At 39.5% G+C, this 19,305-nt stretch overlaps 1 protein-coding gene and 1 long non-coding RNA gene across 2 annotated transcripts in view; one reads left to right on the top strand and one right to left on the bottom strand.

Annotated features, from left to right (window-relative positions):
- jak1 (Janus kinase 1) overlaps nt 1–19,305 on the top strand; it is a 34,041-nt gene that overhangs the window by 12,372 nt on the left and 2,364 nt on the right. Inside the window, exons 5-24 of the mRNA XM_051376162.1 lie at nt 447–595; nt 1,293–1,561; nt 2,302–2,411; nt 2,506–2,688; nt 3,495–3,652; nt 4,319–4,433; nt 5,254–5,452; nt 8,238–8,347; nt 9,161–9,313; nt 9,402–9,489; nt 9,598–9,725; nt 10,315–10,453; nt 12,495–12,646; nt 12,875–13,025; nt 13,874–13,962; nt 14,304–14,496; nt 15,298–15,422; nt 16,107–16,279; nt 17,410–17,527; nt 18,175–18,285. Coding sequence (XP_051232122.1) covers nt 447–595; nt 1,293–1,561; nt 2,302–2,411; nt 2,506–2,688; nt 3,495–3,652; nt 4,319–4,433; nt 5,254–5,452; nt 8,238–8,347; nt 9,161–9,313; nt 9,402–9,489; nt 9,598–9,725; nt 10,315–10,453; nt 12,495–12,646; nt 12,875–13,025; nt 13,874–13,962; nt 14,304–14,496; nt 15,298–15,422; nt 16,107–16,279; nt 17,410–17,527; nt 18,175–18,285 — 2,913 coding nt within the window. The remainder of the gene's footprint in view (nt 1–446; nt 596–1,292; nt 1,562–2,301; nt 2,412–2,505; nt 2,689–3,494; nt 3,653–4,318; nt 4,434–5,253; nt 5,453–8,237; nt 8,348–9,160; nt 9,314–9,401; nt 9,490–9,597; nt 9,726–10,314; nt 10,454–12,494; nt 12,647–12,874; nt 13,026–13,873; nt 13,963–14,303; nt 14,497–15,297; nt 15,423–16,106; nt 16,280–17,409; nt 17,528–18,174; nt 18,286–19,305) is intronic.
- On the bottom strand, nt 13,078–14,358 carry LOC127350035 (uncharacterized). The gene is made up of 2 exons (XR_007880511.1): nt 14,280–14,358; nt 13,078–13,418 (listed from the first exon to the last, which is right to left on the bottom strand). It is a non-coding gene; the product is annotated as an uncharacterized LOC127350035 (long non-coding RNA).

The following is a 19,305-nucleotide window of genomic DNA, read 5'->3' as shown; positions in this document are numbered from 1 at the left end:
AAAAACGTTTCTTTCTTTTTTTGCATTTATTATTTCTTTCTTTGAAATACCTTTTTGAAAGTACATTCTGATTAAAAGCTCAAACATCAACACAGTTCACAGTTGAGTTTCAGAACATCAACAACTGGAAGGAAATGTAACAATACCAGGAAGTGCAGCTTTAAGGTCAGCAATAGACAGCAACATCACCCCTTCTGCAAATTTAGAGCCACTGCTGTCAAATCAATTATGTCAGTCCATTGGAATATAAAATGCCTTTTAAAGTAGCTGTCCAAAATGTAATAAACCCGTCTAACTTCCCTTTGTTTTCTTATTTTATTTGGTCATCTTGACAGGATTTGTGTACCACATAAGGCATCAGTCCATACAGTTAGGTGTTTATGTTATGTTTGTGTTTAATGTGTCTCTGTTTGCTCTTCTACTAAATATAAATGTTTGTTGCACAGGGCCAGCATGACTTTCAGAAAGGCGTGGTTCCACTGAGGGTGTCCCAGTCAGAGGCAGAGCAGCACGAGATAGAAAATGAGTGTTTGGGCATGGCTGTTCTTGCTATTACTCACACGGATATGGATATCTCCACTTCCAATGAAATCAGGTAAAACCCACACATGCCTACACACAACTACACGATGTAGCATGTGCTCGAATCATTGTTTGAATGGTGCAACTTCAGTGGACTGGTGATTAAGATCTTAAAATAACACGCATGTTTAAGAAGCATAGCCTTCCAATGCCATCCTGGGAAACTCATGTAAATTCCAGGAGGAGTATAGTCACAAAATAGATGTTGTTTTACTCAGAACACTATCAGTACTTCTTTCAGAGAATCAAGAGCACGGTGTGATCCTTTTTTATAGTTGTTTTGAATTTCTAAGACATATCTTACTAGATTTAGTGCTAGGTGGCACTGTCATTTTGCTCCAGTGAGCCCTGCTCCAGAAACGTAGGTTGAGAATATACCATATGTATTGTTTACACTTAAAAAAAAAAAAAAAAAATCAATTTGACTGGGGGAAACTTTATTTGGTTCGGTTTATGGGATTCTTCCCCCCACATTTGAAGCTTAGGGAGCCTGTAGATGTACAAGAATTGTTGTTCATACTGTAGGACTAAAGAATGATAGTCACTAATTAATGACCACTCTTTAATTCAGTTTCCAAGTGGTCACATATTATTTTATCTTATCTTCAAAACACTTGAACAAACCATAGAAAGAACTGAAACAAATTTCTCATAAATTAATATAATATTATATAATTATATATACAATCTTTCTATCTTAATCCTACCAGCTACAAACGCTTCATCCCTGAGTCACTGAACCGCAACATTAGGCAGCGCAACTTTCTGACACGCATCCGCATCAACAACGTCTTCAAGACATTCCTCAGAGAATTCAACCGCCGCACAGTCAGGGACAGCAACATCACACCGTATGACCTGAAGATCAAGTACTTGGCCACACTGGAGGGCCTGACCAGTGGATTGGGCAGCGAGGTGTTTCAGCCCATATCGCTTGGTGTAACGCAGGAAGGGGATCTCTGCAATGGAGGTTACTATGGTAAGATTTCAGGTAGATAATTTCAACGTTTTCAGGCACTGTGCCAGATTTGTGGCATGCATACACCCAGGGTGGGGTTTTATTTGAGATGTAGTTTTACAAGAATTATAGGAGATTATAGATGACTAAAAGAGAGAAAAACTTTTCTACCCTGGTAATCTCACTGGGAGTGGAAGGAGATTGATAAAATTATCATTATTATTATTATTTAAATTATTAGGCACAATGAGAACAAAAGCTGAGATGATTATTTGTTTTTATAGTCCTATTGCAGTTTGCATCAGCTATATTGGATTATGGTGGTTATGTGACATTGGTTTGTTATAATGGTATGTTTACTTGCAGAGTGTCTGTGGTATATTGCCCACAATTAAAAACAGTTTGAACTTTGTTGACATCCACATATCTAAAACGTTGTGTGAGTTTGTGCAGATGGTGGAAACCAAAAGTGAAAGAAACAAGATGTTTACATGTCACATTAACCCATTTATCGCAGAGTAGACCAGACCCCAATGTGTGAAGCTTTCAAGCACTGATGCAAAACTGGATGGTTTGAGTAACCTGCTTAAGATCAGAATATTCTTTCAATTTAAACATACAGTAGCCATAGTTTCCCTGGCTTCACTCATCTCTGCATAATCACCGAAGGATTGTCCAAATGTGTCCTCTAACTACTGCATTTGAATAGTTTGGCTGCATTCGTAACTGCTGTGGTATATGGTTTGCTTTCTGTGTTCCAGGGTACTACAACCAGAGCCAAGGGCAGAATCAGAGCATGGAGACGAGCCATGACATGCAGGTCCTGATTACTGGTACCACTGGTATTTCCTGGAGAAAGAAGCCTCCTACAGTAAGATAAAGTTTGATAAAGTCATCAGTATACTATTATAGGAACAAAAAAAAGAAACTTAACGTAAAATCTGTTTTATGTATCTTTAAAACAGGTACCTGTGACCTCTAAAGAAAAGGCCAAGTCAAAGAAGAACAAACTGGATGGAAAACAGAAAAACAACAAAAAGAAAGACACGAGTGAAGGCTGGGTGGTGTTCTGTGACTTCCATGAGCTTACCCACACTGTCATCAAAGAGGCAATAGTCACCATCTTTAGACAGGACAACAAGAGGATGGTGAGTAGGGTTGTGTACCGACAAACTTAACCATGGTATCTACTGCACCGAATCATAGCACAGCTTTCGGTGCCATTTAAATGCCTGAGCTGTCCATAGAAATAGTTGTCTGGTGTTGACGTCACAGTCAACAGAAGTGGAACCACACATGACATTGCTAGATAACTGTTTTAAAAGTATAATTTTAGCACTATTGTCGATACCCAACTCTAAATCAAAGAGCAGTTCCATGTGGCATCAACCTTTGATTATCACTTAGACCCAAATCAGTTTGTAGTAACCCCAGCTGTAATATCACGTTTATTTTGAGCATTACATTGCCATTTATAACATGAGGGTGTGACTGCATAATAGAGAAGTATCACACTAAGATGGAAGTCTGGCTGTGTTTACATGATATATTCTGTAATGTTCTCTGTATCCAAAACAGCTGGAAAAGGATTAACTTTACAAATCTCCTGTGGTTTTGTTGTCTCAAAGGCCTCAGCGTGTCAAAGTAAATACCATTGTGATACATCTTAGTAATACTCTTCTCACCTATTTCAGTAATCTGGACCACTGCCTCTACTTGTCTACATAGTTAATGTTAACAACTGCAAAATTTGTTTGATGTAGCTCATGTTGAAGCGAAGCCCACAAGCCATGATTGATAGTGATATCATGCGTCATCATCAAAATGGATTTTGATTTTTGTGATACACCGCCGCTCTTTTAGATGGTCCTTTGGAGTATTGTGGCTTTAGAAGAGTTACTTTTCTGATCACTCTCTTTCGTTTCATCTCTCTTGCTCTCTCTTCTCTTTTCAGGAGTTGCAAATGGCTTCTAGAGCTGAGGCGTTGTCCTTTGCGGCCCTTGTGGACGGGTACTTCAGACTGACAGTGGATGCCCACCACTTCTTGTGCAAGGAGGTGGCCCCTGCTTCAGTGGTGGACAACATTAACAACGGCTGCCACGGACCCATCTGGTTTGTACTGCGTGTTTCCTCACAAAAACACAATGTTACTGGACTCGGGCAGCTTTATTACTCACATTCATCATAAACCATCTGTTGCTTACCTTAATTTGTATTTGCCTGCACCCTGTATGCCTCCTACCTTCACAGAGATCCCACACTGCTTTTAGAAGTCAGCCTAAATTAAGGTTTTGTGATAAAGGTTATTGTCACTGTTTTTTTGTAAACTTTGGTTTGTCTCAATGTTGTTTTTGTTACTGTACCTGACAGGTCAGTTCAGTCACCAACAGATTTCTATCAGCATCTGTTGTTCAGGCATTGTATTATTTTGTTGTTCTATCTCTATAAAGGGTTTAGTCACACAAAATGGATTAAAGACAGGTAGACGGATAACTTTTTAACCCATAAAGGGAAAACTGATTCAGTCTCAGATGTACAGGGAAAAACTAAATATAGACAACAAACAACGCTCAGTATTAAAGACATACTAACTATATATATATATATATATATATATATATATATATATATATATATATATATATATATATATATATATATAGTAATACTAACCGACATTATGTCTTGTTTGTATTAAAGTCTTTTGTATAACCCTCAATCTACATTTAATAGAATTCCCCATTACTGCCCCCATTTATTGAGTTTTCCCCTCCCCAGTACCGAGTACGCCATCTACAAGCTGCGTCAGGAGGGCAACGAGGAGGGCACCTACATCCTGCGCTGGAGCTGCACTGACTACCAGTACATCATCATCACTGTGGTCTGCACTGAGGTAGAGTAGAGTTGTCCATATACCTAATACTATATATCTTCTTCAGACTCTGGAAAACTTGGAAATGTGAGTGTGATATGCATAATTGCTCCATTATAGTATAATAATAAGTCAATTATAGTTGTTACATGCATTAGTAGAATGAGTATTGTGAGTAGTATTATATTACGGTATTGTAAATATTTTCAGATTACAAACAAATGGCCAAAAGCTTGCTGACAGGTGTCTCACTCAGTGTAAACTGAACATTTATTTTAAAATTAAATATAATTGAACTGAATTATACTTCAGTAACTGGTAGGAAACCCAAAATCAAAGTGGTGTGATTGTTGAGAAACTGAAATAAGACAAACATTCCTGTGTAATCACGTCTATAGAATATAAGTTTTGAAAAACAAGAATGGAATCAAAACCACCCTTTGTTGTCATATTTCTATGGGCCTCTCTCTTTTCAGTGGTGTGTGGCTACAGTAAAAGACAATATGAATGAACCCTGTATTATTAGCACATTAGGTAATGACTGGCATCTCATTGAGGACTCTCTCACAGGCATACACACACACACACACTAACATTCACAAAGCTTAGCTTGGGCCAGCCACTTACACACAGCCACCACTTACACACATTATATGTACGGGGACTGAATAAATGTGTTATAGCAGTGACTCATTTATATGTTTGCATGTGTCTGTGGAGCTTTAACAGAACTATAAAAAAAGGAAACCATTGAAATAGAAATATACTTAAAAAAAACAAAACACTCTATGACCTCTGTTTTTAAGATATGACATTAGCTTTGCTCTCTTTCTGCATCCAGCTCGACCTGAGGGAGTCTCGTCCTGTGCGTCAGTATAAGAACTTCCAGATTGAAGTGGGCAGCGATGGGTTCCGCCTGTACGGCACTGAGACATTTCGGAAAACTCTCGGGGAGCTGCTGGAACACCTGGAGGGCCAAAGTCTTCGCACTGACAACGTGCACTTCCAGCTGCTGCGCTGCTGCCCTCCACAGCCTCGAGGTAAGCTTAATCCCACCAAAGACATAGGAAGTGACATGGTTGTCCACTCAAAGGCACATGCAGAAACACTCAATACCCAAACAAAAGGATGCTAGAAAAGGCTCAGCACAGACCTTCATTGTCTGGTAAGCCATGCTTTTAAAAGACTTACAATAAATACTAAAGGGCTGACTTTACAGTAAAAGTATTTCTGTTAAACACACAGTATGCACCCCTGTTTAGTTTGTTCTTTTTTATTCAGCCATTGACAATGCACCTATTACAGGAATTCTGCAGAACAACAGCAGTAATGGAGTTTATAGAAGATAAGAATAATTGATAATAGAAATGTGTAAAGGATTGACAACTGAAAACCCTTTATATGACTACTTTTGCAACATGCTGAATCATGCATAGTAGTCACCCACATCCAGATATCGTTTAAGGCAGTTGCTGGATCAATGTCACTAGTGGATGTCCCAAGAAATTGTACTTAAGGGAGCTGCAGTGAGCAGACCCTTTTTCATGTTTTCACATTTGCACCACAATGCTTAAAAAAAACAACTCTATTTAAAGCTGTTGTGTTAAAAAAAAAGATTACAAGAAGTGTGATAGTTGTGGTAGAAGATATGAGGTGTGTGCACATGGGGAGATCTAAACCTAACCAGAATTATTATTATTATTTATTTCATATATTTCATATGAGTTATATTATCATCATCAGTGGGCATGCAGTAACATGGATTTGTAAATATTGGTTTACAGCAAGTAGCTTTGTTAATAAATACTGAAAATGTTCTTATTAAAGCTATCAGGGTTGTATAAAAATGTGTTTTCTACCCTTGTGCAGTGCATGTACCCTTGATTTATTATCAATGGGAAATCTGTCTGTTATTATGGTCTGAAAACATATTCCTCCTAAACGTTTGCTTCACATGGCTCTGGTTAATTGACACTTTGATTCCAATGTCCTCATTGCAAGAAGCAACAAGAAAAACTTAAGAAAAAAACATTTGAAGAGTTTGCAGCGTTCACAGTCTTTAAAAATAGATAAGTACTACGGCAGACTGAAAATCCTGCTTGCTCTTGCATCTAGTAGTACGCCTCCTCAGTCCACACATTGTGCAGTACAACACTTCTGTATTTACTATGTTGTGCAATGCTGCATCACAGCTGGGTGTGGTAACAAGTATAACAGACCACACCTGACTATGATATTGGCAGGGGTAAGAAGTGCAACAGATTTGAACCTTTCAACCTGTAGAGGTCAATGAAGAAAAGCCTTCCCATCATACAAGACTTAAAGTGGAATACTGTGTGTGTGTGTGTGTGTGTGTGTGTGTAGGTGTGTGTGTGTTTGTGTGTAGGTGTGTGTCTGTGCGTCTGTGTGTTTGTGTGTAGGTGTGTGTTTGTGTGTGTCTCACTAACTGAGTTAGAGACACTGGCATTAACAATGTGTGTGTGTCTGTGTGAAATGGTGTCAGGGAGGAAGAGAGTTGTAAATGTGGGTTTCCGGAGCCAAACTAGCACTCTTGTGTTTACTTCACTCAGGGAAAGGTGGAGACTTGTGTGTGCATGGATGTTGAGCTGTTATTGTTTGTTGGGGTTGTGTGGTGTTGATTATTATCATAAGGCGTGACTATTTTGGGTCTGAGTTTATGCTGTGTCTGGGGAAGATAAAAGACTGGAGTGCTGTGTTGTTGTCCCAGTTAAAATATTTATAATCCATTATACAACATCCATGCTGTGACTGTAAAACACTAGTATGCCCAAATCAGAGAATACGATACAAACAACTAACTTTTTACATAGTGTTGTTTCGGGTCTATGCATGAATTTGAACTATTATGAAAATAATATAAGGTAAGTATAGGATGACAGATGGGTGAGAAGAAGGACTGCAGGGTTTGAGAGTGGGCAGGTGTGTGTGCCTGACTTGACGTAGTAAATAATAAAGGTAAGGCCTGGATTAGGTCAAGCGGTTAAGCAGTGGGTGCAGTGCAGTATCTAATATTTGATGATGTGGGTGCATGTTGTATTTTGGTTTTGCATGAAAACACAGATTGCATGTTACGGAACAGTGCTCTTAACTGCGCTTTGACGGTGAATGTAGGATGAGGCTGATGGAGTGCAGATACCTTTTCCCTCTTAAACCACAACGCTCACAGCGTTAGACACCCACAGATGCACACACACACACACACACACGCAGAGACCCACACACACACGTATAGTACGGGAACAGGCACAAAGAAACATTTTGACTTCAATACTCCCACACACAGCTCTGTATATACAAAAAATAAACTGAATCAGTATGGTAACCCGACCTGAAAAGCTGTTCACATCATTGCCACATTGACGTAATTGTTGAGAGCTTGTTTTACCACATGTAAACACAGTTTTGCTTTCATGCTAAATTGCAGAGCATATATAGGCTTCTATACATTTGTAGCATTCTTGCTTGCTGTGAGGCTGCTACAAATGTAGCATAATGTTTGCTTTTATTGTTGTCAGAGTGCACTGTTGTTGTATGAATGCAGTGCAGACTTCTCGAATCAGTCTAAACTTTAAAATAACATGACCTTGACAACAATACAAGCAGACAAGACATTCTCTGTTGGGACCTAAAGCAAACATTGTCAAGTCTCTGCAGTTTGCTTTTGACAAAGAAGAATCTGAAATGTTATCATACTTGAGTCATCTGTATTATAAATAATATATGTTTTGCAGCATGCACAGCTTCATATAAAAATCCTGATATGGCCCTTTTTAAAAGTGTGTGTGTGTGTGTTTTGTGTTGCAGAGGTTTCTAACCTGCTGGTGGTCACTAAAGAACGAGCACCAGCCCCTCAGACACCGACGTTGGAGAGTCCCCTCAGCTTCATTCGCATTCTCAAGGAGGATATTGAACAGGTATACCTTCTCATCTCCATGTGTGTCTCTTCTATGTTATGATGGTAATGCAGTCATTATAATGCACTTATAGGATGTCTGCAGATGTAAGATACAAAACTCTACAAATAAATAATGTGTGTACGTCCATATTATGTATTACAAAGTTTTAAATGATTGTAGATGCATTTTTATGCTACAGTTTAAGTGCTGTGTTATATATGTAACCGAGTGACAAAATATTAGAAGCGCCTGTAATATAATGCAGTCCAAAGACCACCAGACTCAAAACATACGACAATTCAACACACAAACAACAGAAATTGTAGCGTTATCGCATTTGTATTATCAAGTTGTTTGCATTAATCCACACAGTTGAACGTACCCCTCTAACAACTGATTAAAATTCTCTTTTTTCATGTACTTTTGAGTCATAGTATGTAAGAGAATGTGAAGACACTCATCAGGTGTCAGTCATCAGACCTCTATGCAGATGTTATCTTTACTGGTGAACTTACATATCTTATGTGTGTGTGTGTGTGTGTATATATATAAATATATACATATCTCAGATTACATATTTGCATATCTTCCTCACAGAGCACACAGCTAAACTCATGTCTTTCTACCTATAAGTGCTTGTCTTTTAATCCCGAAGAACATTGTACAAACAGATGTTGCCTATCCTCCAGTACAAATGGCACAGACTTTTTATCTGTACAGAAAAAAATGATTTAACCCTAGCTGTCTTCTTGTAGTAGCCACAGTTTGGGTACTGGATGTAACTATTTTATCTAATGCTCCGTTTTCTCTGCTCCCTGCTGTGTTAACCAGGAGGAGCACCTTGGCCTGGGCACAAGAACCAACATCTACTCGGGCACACTGAGGGTGAAGAGTGAGGAGGACGAGGATGCAGGTTACTCATCCTTCCAGGAGGTCAAGGTGGTCCTGAAGGTGCTGGGTTCTGGACAAAGGGACATTTCCTTGGTAAGAGACCCAGATAGTTCTGTATGTCCTTGCACACAAAGCTAATACTGTACTCTGTATTTAGACATATTTGTCTTTGTGTTGACAGGCCTTCTTCGAAACAGCCAGTATGATGCGACAAGTGTCCTACAAGCACATAGTGCTTCTGTATGGAGTGTGTGTCCGCCACCAGGAGAGTAAGTGCATGTTGATAACTGTGTCTGTACACATTTATGAGAGTGTGATGCCATTTGTAACATCTTTGACGATGTTGGTGACGTTCTCTTTGTGTTTGTGTGCAACAGATATCATGGTTGAGGAGTTTGTCCAGCTTGGACCACTGGACGTGTTCATGAGGAGACAGCAGAGCCAACTCAGCACACCTTGGAAGTTCCAGGTGGCCAAGCAGCTGGCCGCAGCTCTCAGCTACTTGGTGAGACAGGAAAAACACACACACACTTACACACAAGCTATAGGTCTGTAAGCATGTATTTTAATAATAATAATAATGATAACACTTTCATTTATATAGCGCTTTTCAAAACAAGTTACAAAGCACTTAACAAAATATTAATAATAAGTATATTAAGTATTAATAAAATACTGCGATAAAATGCAATGAAAGATAATAAAACAAACGGTAAAATCAATGAAACAAACAGTAAAATCAATAAACAGCTATACTAAACATGAGTTTTTAGAAGTGACTTAAAAGAGGACAGTATGTTAACCTGCTGGAGGAGATCAAGGAAGCTATTACACAATTGACAGGCCTAAACAGAGCTCTGGAGTCGATTTATAACTCCCACTTTCCACACAGAATTACCTCCACGAAAAATAAGAATGGGACCAATCTCAAACCCAACCTGAAATTCCTACCCATTAACGTGGTGCTGGTAATCCCATACCAAACACCCATGGGATTACCCGCACCACGTTAGGTCAGTTCTGTCAACATAATCTTATATATGCCCTCTCAATTGTGAAGTAACTGATTTATTGTATTTTATGTGTGTTTGTAGGAGGATAAAAAGCTGGTCCATGGCTTTGTGTGTGCTAAAAATATCCTGCTGGCCAGGGACGGACTGGGCACTGATGAAGGAGGGCCTTTCATCAAGCTTAGCGACCCAGGAATCCCCATTACCGTACTCACCAGAGAGGGTAAGTACAAAGTAAAGACAGGCACATTCTCTCTCACTTACTAAAAGTGAAACCTAACTGGTTACAAAATGGGTACAATGGAACATTTCACAATAACTTCCACTTTCTTTTCCAGTCAGCTGTAAATGACTGTGAAACCAAAATTAAATGTGCATTAAACGCTGCAACTGCTGACACATACTGACGTTGGATGATTAATTACTTACTTCAATTTTTTAACACTTTTAACTGTTTCATATAAACCAGTAAAATGCTTGTTGTAGCTGCTTATATGCACTACGATGTCTTCTTCTTTCAAAGTCATCCTCTGTGACCTAAATTCTTACCACAAAATACAGTAACAAGAAAAAAAAGAACATCAGTTCCGATCAAGCAGAGGTCGTCAGTAGTTGGAATCGTATTTGTCACATAATCAATACACACTGGCCACATTTCCCTCTCATACTGTAATTTATTTTGTTAAAGCTAGATCTCAGTTCAGGGAAGATGGCACAACAAGGGCATTTCTCAGATTGCACAGTTCCCCTCAAATGGCCGCCTCATGTTTCTGTTTGTCTATTAGAGCTAAAAGGTTTGTGTTATAACACAGTGTGATTGTACAGATGGATCTGCAATCCGCAGGACGGACTGGAAATGTTTCTGCACAAATGTCCATCACCACACACCCATGGGGATGCGCCTCCCTCCCTCTTTGTTCCCAGAACTCTTTAACATTTCTTCTTCTGTCTCCACCAATTTGCGGAATAATCAGTGTTCCAGTTACACATCAATGTCCTTGTGCATAGATTTGATTGAACACAGTGGATAAAGTGTTCAGAAACCCACTGGGAGGTTCCCTTTTTCCCAGCAATCTCTGATCGCTTTACTCAAACCATCAAGTCACTTCCTCACTTACTTTCTTTCTTTGTTTTTTTCTTTCTTTTGTCCTTACACTCAATTATCTTCTTCCCCTCTTTACTCCTCCTCATCCTTCCCTCTATGTTCCAGTCTGAGCTGCATGCACTTACTAACATGCGCCCTTCTGATGTTATGGATTTGTTGAGCCAAAAGCTAACCACGGAGGTCAGCCAATCAGTTTGCATCTCTTCCAGTCAGAGCAATATATTTCATCCAGACGATCCCAAGGCTTTTTAGATTCAGTGGATGCAGTCAGGCAATATTGGAACCCGCCAGGTCAGCGTGTCAGTGCTATAATTGACCATTGGTTCATGGTATTTGGAGCATGGCGAGCGTATGTTTGCTCAGATTCCATGTGGTCACACCCTAAACATTACTTCCAAAAAGTACTCTTTATAAATATCAGTTATTAGTTTGCTAATTTCTTTATATAACAGAACTTGTTAACAATTCACTGTTGATTGATCTGTGAAATTTAAATGAGTGAAATTGTCCAAAATCACAAATTTTCCTTGAAGGGCTTTACAATCTGCACCACATACATTACCCTCTATCCTTAGACCCATGACGTGGACCAAGCAGAGAAAAGGAAAAACTTCACAAAAAGCAAGTAACCTCAGTTAGAGCCACATACAGCAGCAGGGATCTGTCTTATAGGGCAGACATACATGCAATATGTGTCAGATATAAAGAGAAATAACAAGATTACATAACAGAATTATAATATGTAGAAAACGACGATATTAATCAAATGAAAAACGTATGTGAAGAATATGGGTCACAGAAGACATCAAGCTTCTTTGAGTGCTGATGTGTAGATAGAAATATGAACGTTAGAGTCTGATGAGGACTGGGTCAGTATGGTCTAATACAGTTATTGTTAGTGATATTTCTATGTGTTGAAGGCGTCAGGAAGTCAGTACATGTTAAAAACCAGTCAGTATTTCACACATGGACTAAACAATCCCATTGTTACACAGAGGGCAAGGTTTGCCTTTGAGCGTCTCATCACTCCGAGCATAACCTTCATCTTCTCTTTCGTCAAATAATATTGCGTGCTCTATATTTCCCACATCTCCGATTATCATCTTATGTGTTTACAAAGACACAGGGAGACTGAATCCATCTTTGTTTGCCTCTGCAGAGTGCGTGCATCGTATCCCATGGATTGCTCCGGAGTGTGTGAAGAGCACGTCTTCCCTGAGCGTCGCAGCTGACAAGTGGGGCTTTGGTACCACCCTGTGGGAGATCTGCTATGATGGCGAGGTCCCCCTCAAAGAGAAGAAACTCACAGAGGTAAGGGGCACACCCAGGAACTTTGTATGACAATGGCTGTATATAATCATACATACATCTTAACTAATACCAGCTTCTATTTCAAATCTGATGGCTAGCCTACACTTTATATTTATTCCTGTTCATTTTCTTACTCCTTTTCCACCTCCTCTATCCACCATCACACATCAACATTAACTTTGTTTGCAAGCACCTCCGCATTCATATCTATGTCTTTGTGCTGAGCAGAAGGAGAGGTTTTATGAAACAGAGTGCCAACTGGCCACTCCAGACTGCAAAGAGCTGGCTGAACTGATGACCCACTGCATGAACTACGACCCCATGAAGAGACCTTTCTTCAGGGCTATCGTCAGAGACATCGACATGCTGGAGGAAAAGAGTATGTATGAGGGGAATGTGTGTTTTCATGGGTGCAAATATGAAGTAAAACCTTGTTTTGGTTCTGCAGTTTTTGGTTCTTTATTGTCATAGAAACAAGCTGTTCTGCCTTTTGGGTCTTTCCCAACAGACTGTATGTTGCAGAACAGGTTAAAGGGCAAGTACAGGTTGAAGAATTCAAGGCAGTTGTTAACAGTTGTAATATGATATGAATGTTTTGCATATTTTGTATCTCACCTAACAGCAGCCTCGTACACAGTGCAAAGAGAGAGAGACAGAGAGAGAGAGTTGTTTACTCAGCTCTGATGTTCATGAGGAAGTTCACTAGGTGCATTACCACTGATCTGCCCCTCAGCTGGGCCCCACAGCAACATAATAGTCTCTGTTCTTCCACCTGCTGGCCAGAATCAGATACTGCACTCAGTCTTACTGGAGATAAAGTTTATCACAACCCTTGACATTCTTACATTAAAATCCCAAGATGGCTGCAAAATCATGAAATGAAATATTGATACTAAAAGTTTGCACCTAAAAAGACTCCAAAATCAGATTAAAACTATTTTGGTTAAATAAACAATTTTATAATCATTGATAATGGTGATACAGAATAAGTCTTGCTTGAATAATGAGTTGTCCTACTAAAAGTAGCCATTTGTATGCAAACTAGAGCAAGCAACAGTTGTATAACCACAGAAAATTCTGGTGCACACTTTGACACTTTAAACCACAATAGACTTCCTATGACGCAAGTGCACTTATGTTGAAGAAAAGACATGTTTTACCCAACATGTTTCATGTATTTGTTTCTTTTTCAATCTCATGTTTCATGTATTTTGCTACTTCTCTCAGATCCATCTATCAAACCCAAGCCTACACCAGAGGTGGACCCAACTGTGTTTGAAAAGAGATTCCTGAGGAAGGTCCGAGATCTTGGAGAGGTAATCTGTTCCTGATGGTTTTGTGCTTTTGTGTTCAGCTCTATGTAGCAGATCTTAGCATTTTATAAGCATAATTAAAATGGACAATTTCCAAATGCAGAAATAAAAGAACTTGGCCTTTCAGTTAACATGTATTGGTAAATGTTTTTTAGATTAAATCTATAATCCCTTGACGAAATACAGACAATATTAGTTACAAAACAAAGATAAGCAAGAGCAGAAGCAGAACTGAAATAATTTAGGCAATACTGAAAAACAACTAGTCACACATGCAGTAAATGGAGCAGAACTTGACCATTATCATCCAAGTAACTTACATTTCTAACATGTTCCTCATGCAGGGCCATTTTGGTAAGGTAGAGCTGTGTCGGTATGATCCTCGGGGCGATAAAACGGGCGAGCTGGTGGCAGTGAAGTCACTAAAGCCGGAGAACCGGGAGGAGCAGAGCACCAACCTCTCGCGTGAGATCGACATCCTGAAGGCACTCTACCATGAAAACATTGTCAAATACAAGGGCATCTGCCAAGAGGAAGGTAAGGCGGAAAGGGTGTATCCACAAAAATAAACACGATTACTAACTATAACTACTTCTATTAGGATTTTGAACAGAATATTTTTTTCATTTGGATGATTAGACGAGTTGTTGATGATTCTGAAAATATTAAAATAAATATTAAGAGCCAGAGTCTGTGTTCTGCTTGTTCAACAGGTGTTTGATTAATTCATCTCCTTTAGTTACATTAGTTGCATTTACGTTGTTGACTCCAGTAAAATTGATCCTGAAGTCTGTTTGATTACCTCTGCTGTGGGCTCTGCTGTTCACTCAGCCCCACCTTCGTGCAAACAGGCAGCAAGAGATGCAGAAGCTGCTTCCTAACGGTTCTGCTCATTATTTTTTCTCTTTTCCAGAGGAAATCCACTTTCACATCCACTTTCTTCACCGGTAGCTCACATGTTTATTTCTGCTCTGTGTTAGGCTGTTAGATTTATCTGCAGAGAAAAAATATCCAAAGTTTATTAACATGATCATGATCATGAGCCTGTTTCAAGATTGTTTTATCGCCCAGCCATACCCTCAGAATGGCAGTAAGTGTTTTTAACTGGCCTCCTGGGTTGTTATTCATTAACAATAACACATATAAACCAATAATTATTTTTTGTGAAAGTGTGATTTTGGGATAATTAACTCTGAGACTTGAACATAATGATAATACTTGAGGCACAAACTGTTTGTATACACAGACACATACACACAACATCTCTACATATTAAAGCTCAGTTTCTGCTGATGAATTAATGTCTCTGATTGTATTTATGTGTAAATCTGTTTGCAGGTGGCCAGGCCATTAAGCTGATCATGGAGTACGTTCCACTGGGCAGTTTGAAGGAGTATCTACCCAGACACAAAAAAGACACCAGCCTCAGCACCCTGCTCAGCTACTCCATCCAGATATGCAAGGTAACAATTTCTCTTCACAGAACTGTTTCCTCAGACCAGCTGGTACCATCATGCACGTCTGTGTCTTATTTCAGCATTTAACTGACTGAAAGTAAAATACCAGCCGTTGGCCTTTAGACATTAACATATGACCACTATGTAGTTAAATAACGTGGACATTTTAGCACCCAAATTGCTGTTTTTAAATGTTTAAACACTTCCTATTTAGATACTGGTGGTGAAGGGCCTTCTAAAACAGTATACATGTGATTTGGTAAAGGTATGAACAGGAATCTTCAGTGGTTGTTGTTTATAGTGTTGTTAGTTGTTGGCTTTGAATGATTTATTTCTTATTGGCCAAAAACACAGCTGGTCAAACAGCTCGTTTAAAAATATAACTTATTGATGAAGGCGGGGCTGAAATTTAATGTTGTAACAAATACGATCGATATGTCAGGGAAACTGTTCAGGTGTCAGACCAACATTTAACCAACATGGCTGGCAGTGCATCAAGTGTTTGAATTATTAGATATTGCATCAGGTGTGCGTCCTTCAGACTGGCTGGTCTTCTCCCACCAGACGTGCTTTAGCTTTGTTTTTCTGCATCTTTCAGTCAAAATCACACAAATCCACAGGCTGCGCTTCAATCACTCGAACCCGCTGATCAGTGACCCTGTTTGTTTTGTTTGTTTGTTTTGTTCTTAGGGAATGGATTATCTTGGATCTAAAAATTACATCCACCGGGACCTGGCTGCCAGAAATGTGCTGGTGGAGAACGAGAGGACGGTGAAGATCGGAGATTTCGGCCTCACCAAGAGCATCAAGGAAAATGAGGGATATTACACTGTCAAAGATGAAAACGACAGCCCTGTTTTCTGGTGAGTCGAGAGGAGGAAAGGAGATGGAAGTTAGAAAAGGAAGGAAGAGAATAAAAAGGATCAGAAAGGAGTTGACTGCAGACAGGCAGCATATGAACTGAGGAGGGATAATGTTGAGGAGAAATATGGAAGGTAAATTAATTAAAAAGTCCTTTGAGCGTAAAGCTAAAGAGCTGAAAGGACTAAGTAGCATTGAAAGGACAGAGAATTAAGTAATGAATCAGGTGCTTAAATTATAATGGACTGGGTTTGTATTAACAGAGCTGCAATACTTTTAATTACAGCATACAGTGAATATTTAAAATATATTGTAACCCTGGTTTGCATAAAGCATCTTTAGAAAATTTGCCTTGAGTAAAATTAGACGGAGACTATATATTTTTTTTTTCATCAAATACACTATACACTAATATTTCTTGATGTAAACACCGATATCCATAAGTACTTTGCAGTGGCTGGGAAACAATAATCTGCACAAAAAGGAAAAAAAAAATGTTTCAAAAAGAGACGTCCAATAGTTTTGTGTCTTATGGGCAAATGACCCTCTGTCTCACTTGATTTATTAGTAGCGTAACAGTTTCCTAATGAGTTTATGGTTTAATTTTGAGTAAAACGGATGATAAAGCAGGTTATGCTTTATCATAACAATTCATTCTCAGTGAGCTCTGACCAGCACTGTCTAGTTTGACTATTTGATCTAATAGGAATCAAGATTCTGTTACTGCTTTGCAGAAACATAACTTGGTGTGTTGTGTTTATCTGTAATACGAGCCGCCATTGTTTCCTGCTATGGACAAGTCAAAACCAAGCGCAGCCAATTAACATAGTTCAAGACGCAGTATGTCACCACCGTTGACTTCAAAAAACGGACAGGACGACAGCCATAATGCCAAAACTCAAGGTTTAAAAAGAAGAACTTGGGGGTAGGGTCTCACTCGGAGGGCATCTGAAATGTGTTGTTGCCTTTTGTCTCTGTGGTTCATACTGCATCTGACGGTGTATCATACCTTTATAAAAAGCGTTAAAGCAGGATAGTTTAACAACCCACAACTACTGTATGTGATATTAACATTGAATATATGAATAGAAACACAAGGGGAGTCTTCATGCTCTTACTCTTCGTCTTTCAGGTATGCCCCGGAGTGTCTGACGCACTGTAAGTTCTACCTTGCCTCAGACGTTTGGTCCTTCGGGGTCACGATGTACGAACTCATCACCTACTGCGACTCCTCCAAGAGCCCGATGACGGTCAGTATGCGGCGCTCTTCACCCTCGCACAGGCATTCAACAAACACTTCTAATCCTTGTTGTTTATTTTTGGAAGCTTGGATGATGATTCCACAGTAAACACATACAACACATACTGTACCAGTCTTGTTGAAATAAAGAACTGAATTTATCACAGCATATCTCTCTCACGCACACACACACACGCACGCACACGCGCACACACACGCACACACACGCACGCACGCACACACACACACACACACACACACACACACACACACGTCGTTTGTATGTGGCAGATGGTGTCGGTCTTTGGCCAGAGCGGCAGATGACAGACTCCACCAGGAGCTGTGTCCAAACTCCAGCCTGTGCCAACACTAAAGAGCTTAGTTTATCATGAAGATCTTTCATTTACATCAGGCTTTTAAAGTGCCACTGTTATCCTGACTGACCCGTAACTACTGCTGGAAGGTATTCAGTAACAGAGACCTGCCCAGGTTAAGTGAATGTGAAACAGGAGAAGAAGCAGAAGCTGAACAGTAAAAGCTGTTGGAGCTCTCTATTCACGGTCTTTAGCCCGTTTTCATGTTTCATGTCTGAATAAAAAAAGAGCCAGTGTTGAACATTATTTCTTTTGTAACCTGTCCTTTTCCTCACCCACGCAGCTCTTCCTCGGCATGATTGGTCGGTCTCAAGGTCAGATGACTGTCATCCGACTGGTGAAGGTGTTGACAGAAGGGAGGAGGTTACCACGTCCCGAGGGCTGTCCAGAGCCTGTAAGTCTCCTCATTACCAACGCAACACAATGATAACGACACAGATTTTATGTTTTTTATGTTTTATGCTTTATTTACAAAAGGAATGCAAAGCCAACAGAAGGAAAGGAATGGGAACAATCAATCAAAATGTTTTGAGTTCTCAGGTTAGAGAGGTAAACTTAGTGTTATTGGCGTTAACCTGACCGAGCCTTCCGATAAAGGAAGTGCTGGTTGTTCTGATATTAAGACTTAAAGATGATATGTATAAATATTCAGCCTCTTACACTCTTTTAGTTGGGTTTGCTCGCTATCAGTCACCAACATCAGTGGTCTCAGTACAGTCATTTGAAAATACTGTGCAACACTACTGTTATAACTCACGGCCATAATGTCACTTCTGTGAGACCCTGACGAGACTCCATTTCATTTTCTGAGTTTTTTTTACCCTTTTTACACGGAGCAGCTAAATTCTTAAAACACACACTGAGCATTTGTCATCCTGATATTAAGTGCACACGAAACGTCGGTAATAATGTCAGTCCTACGGGGGTTTTACAGTATATGAGTACATTTATCTTGAAGTACAGGCTGCAAAGTGTCTAGTGAATGTTCAGCCATCCAATAGATCGTTTTTTTTTTGGCTGGTAAGGGAAGTAAATCTTCCAGCCACTTGGATATTTTACCAGCATTTGGTCGCTGGCTGGTGCTAATTTTGTGCCCTGCTTAAATAAACTTTAAAGTAGGGACGCTTGTGCCTCTCTGCTTTCAGATAAAATGACAGATTTTATATTTGTGGGAAAAGAGGTTACACTGGTATCTGCTCATCCCTTCTTTAATTATTCAGAACACCTCACAGAACTACCTTTGAACACTTACCTGTGCCACCTTAAGGGAAGGATAGCTGGATAGCAGCAGCAGTTTGTACTCGCACACGTAAACATGTTAACGTCTCCGACTACATGCAGAGAAAGTAAGCTGCTGGAGTTATATAACCAGGGTTCCTACACAGTACGGAGTTAGGTTTTTTCATGCTTGTTT

The sequence above is a fragment of the Dicentrarchus labrax genome, unplaced genomic scaffold (assembly GCF_905237075.1).
Source record: "Dicentrarchus labrax unplaced genomic scaffold, dlabrax2021, whole genome shotgun sequence".
Taxonomy (NCBI): domain Eukaryota; kingdom Metazoa; phylum Chordata; class Actinopteri; family Moronidae; genus Dicentrarchus; species Dicentrarchus labrax.
Note: the sequence above shows the minus strand (reverse complement) of the source record. Positions and strands in the feature narration are given on the sequence as shown.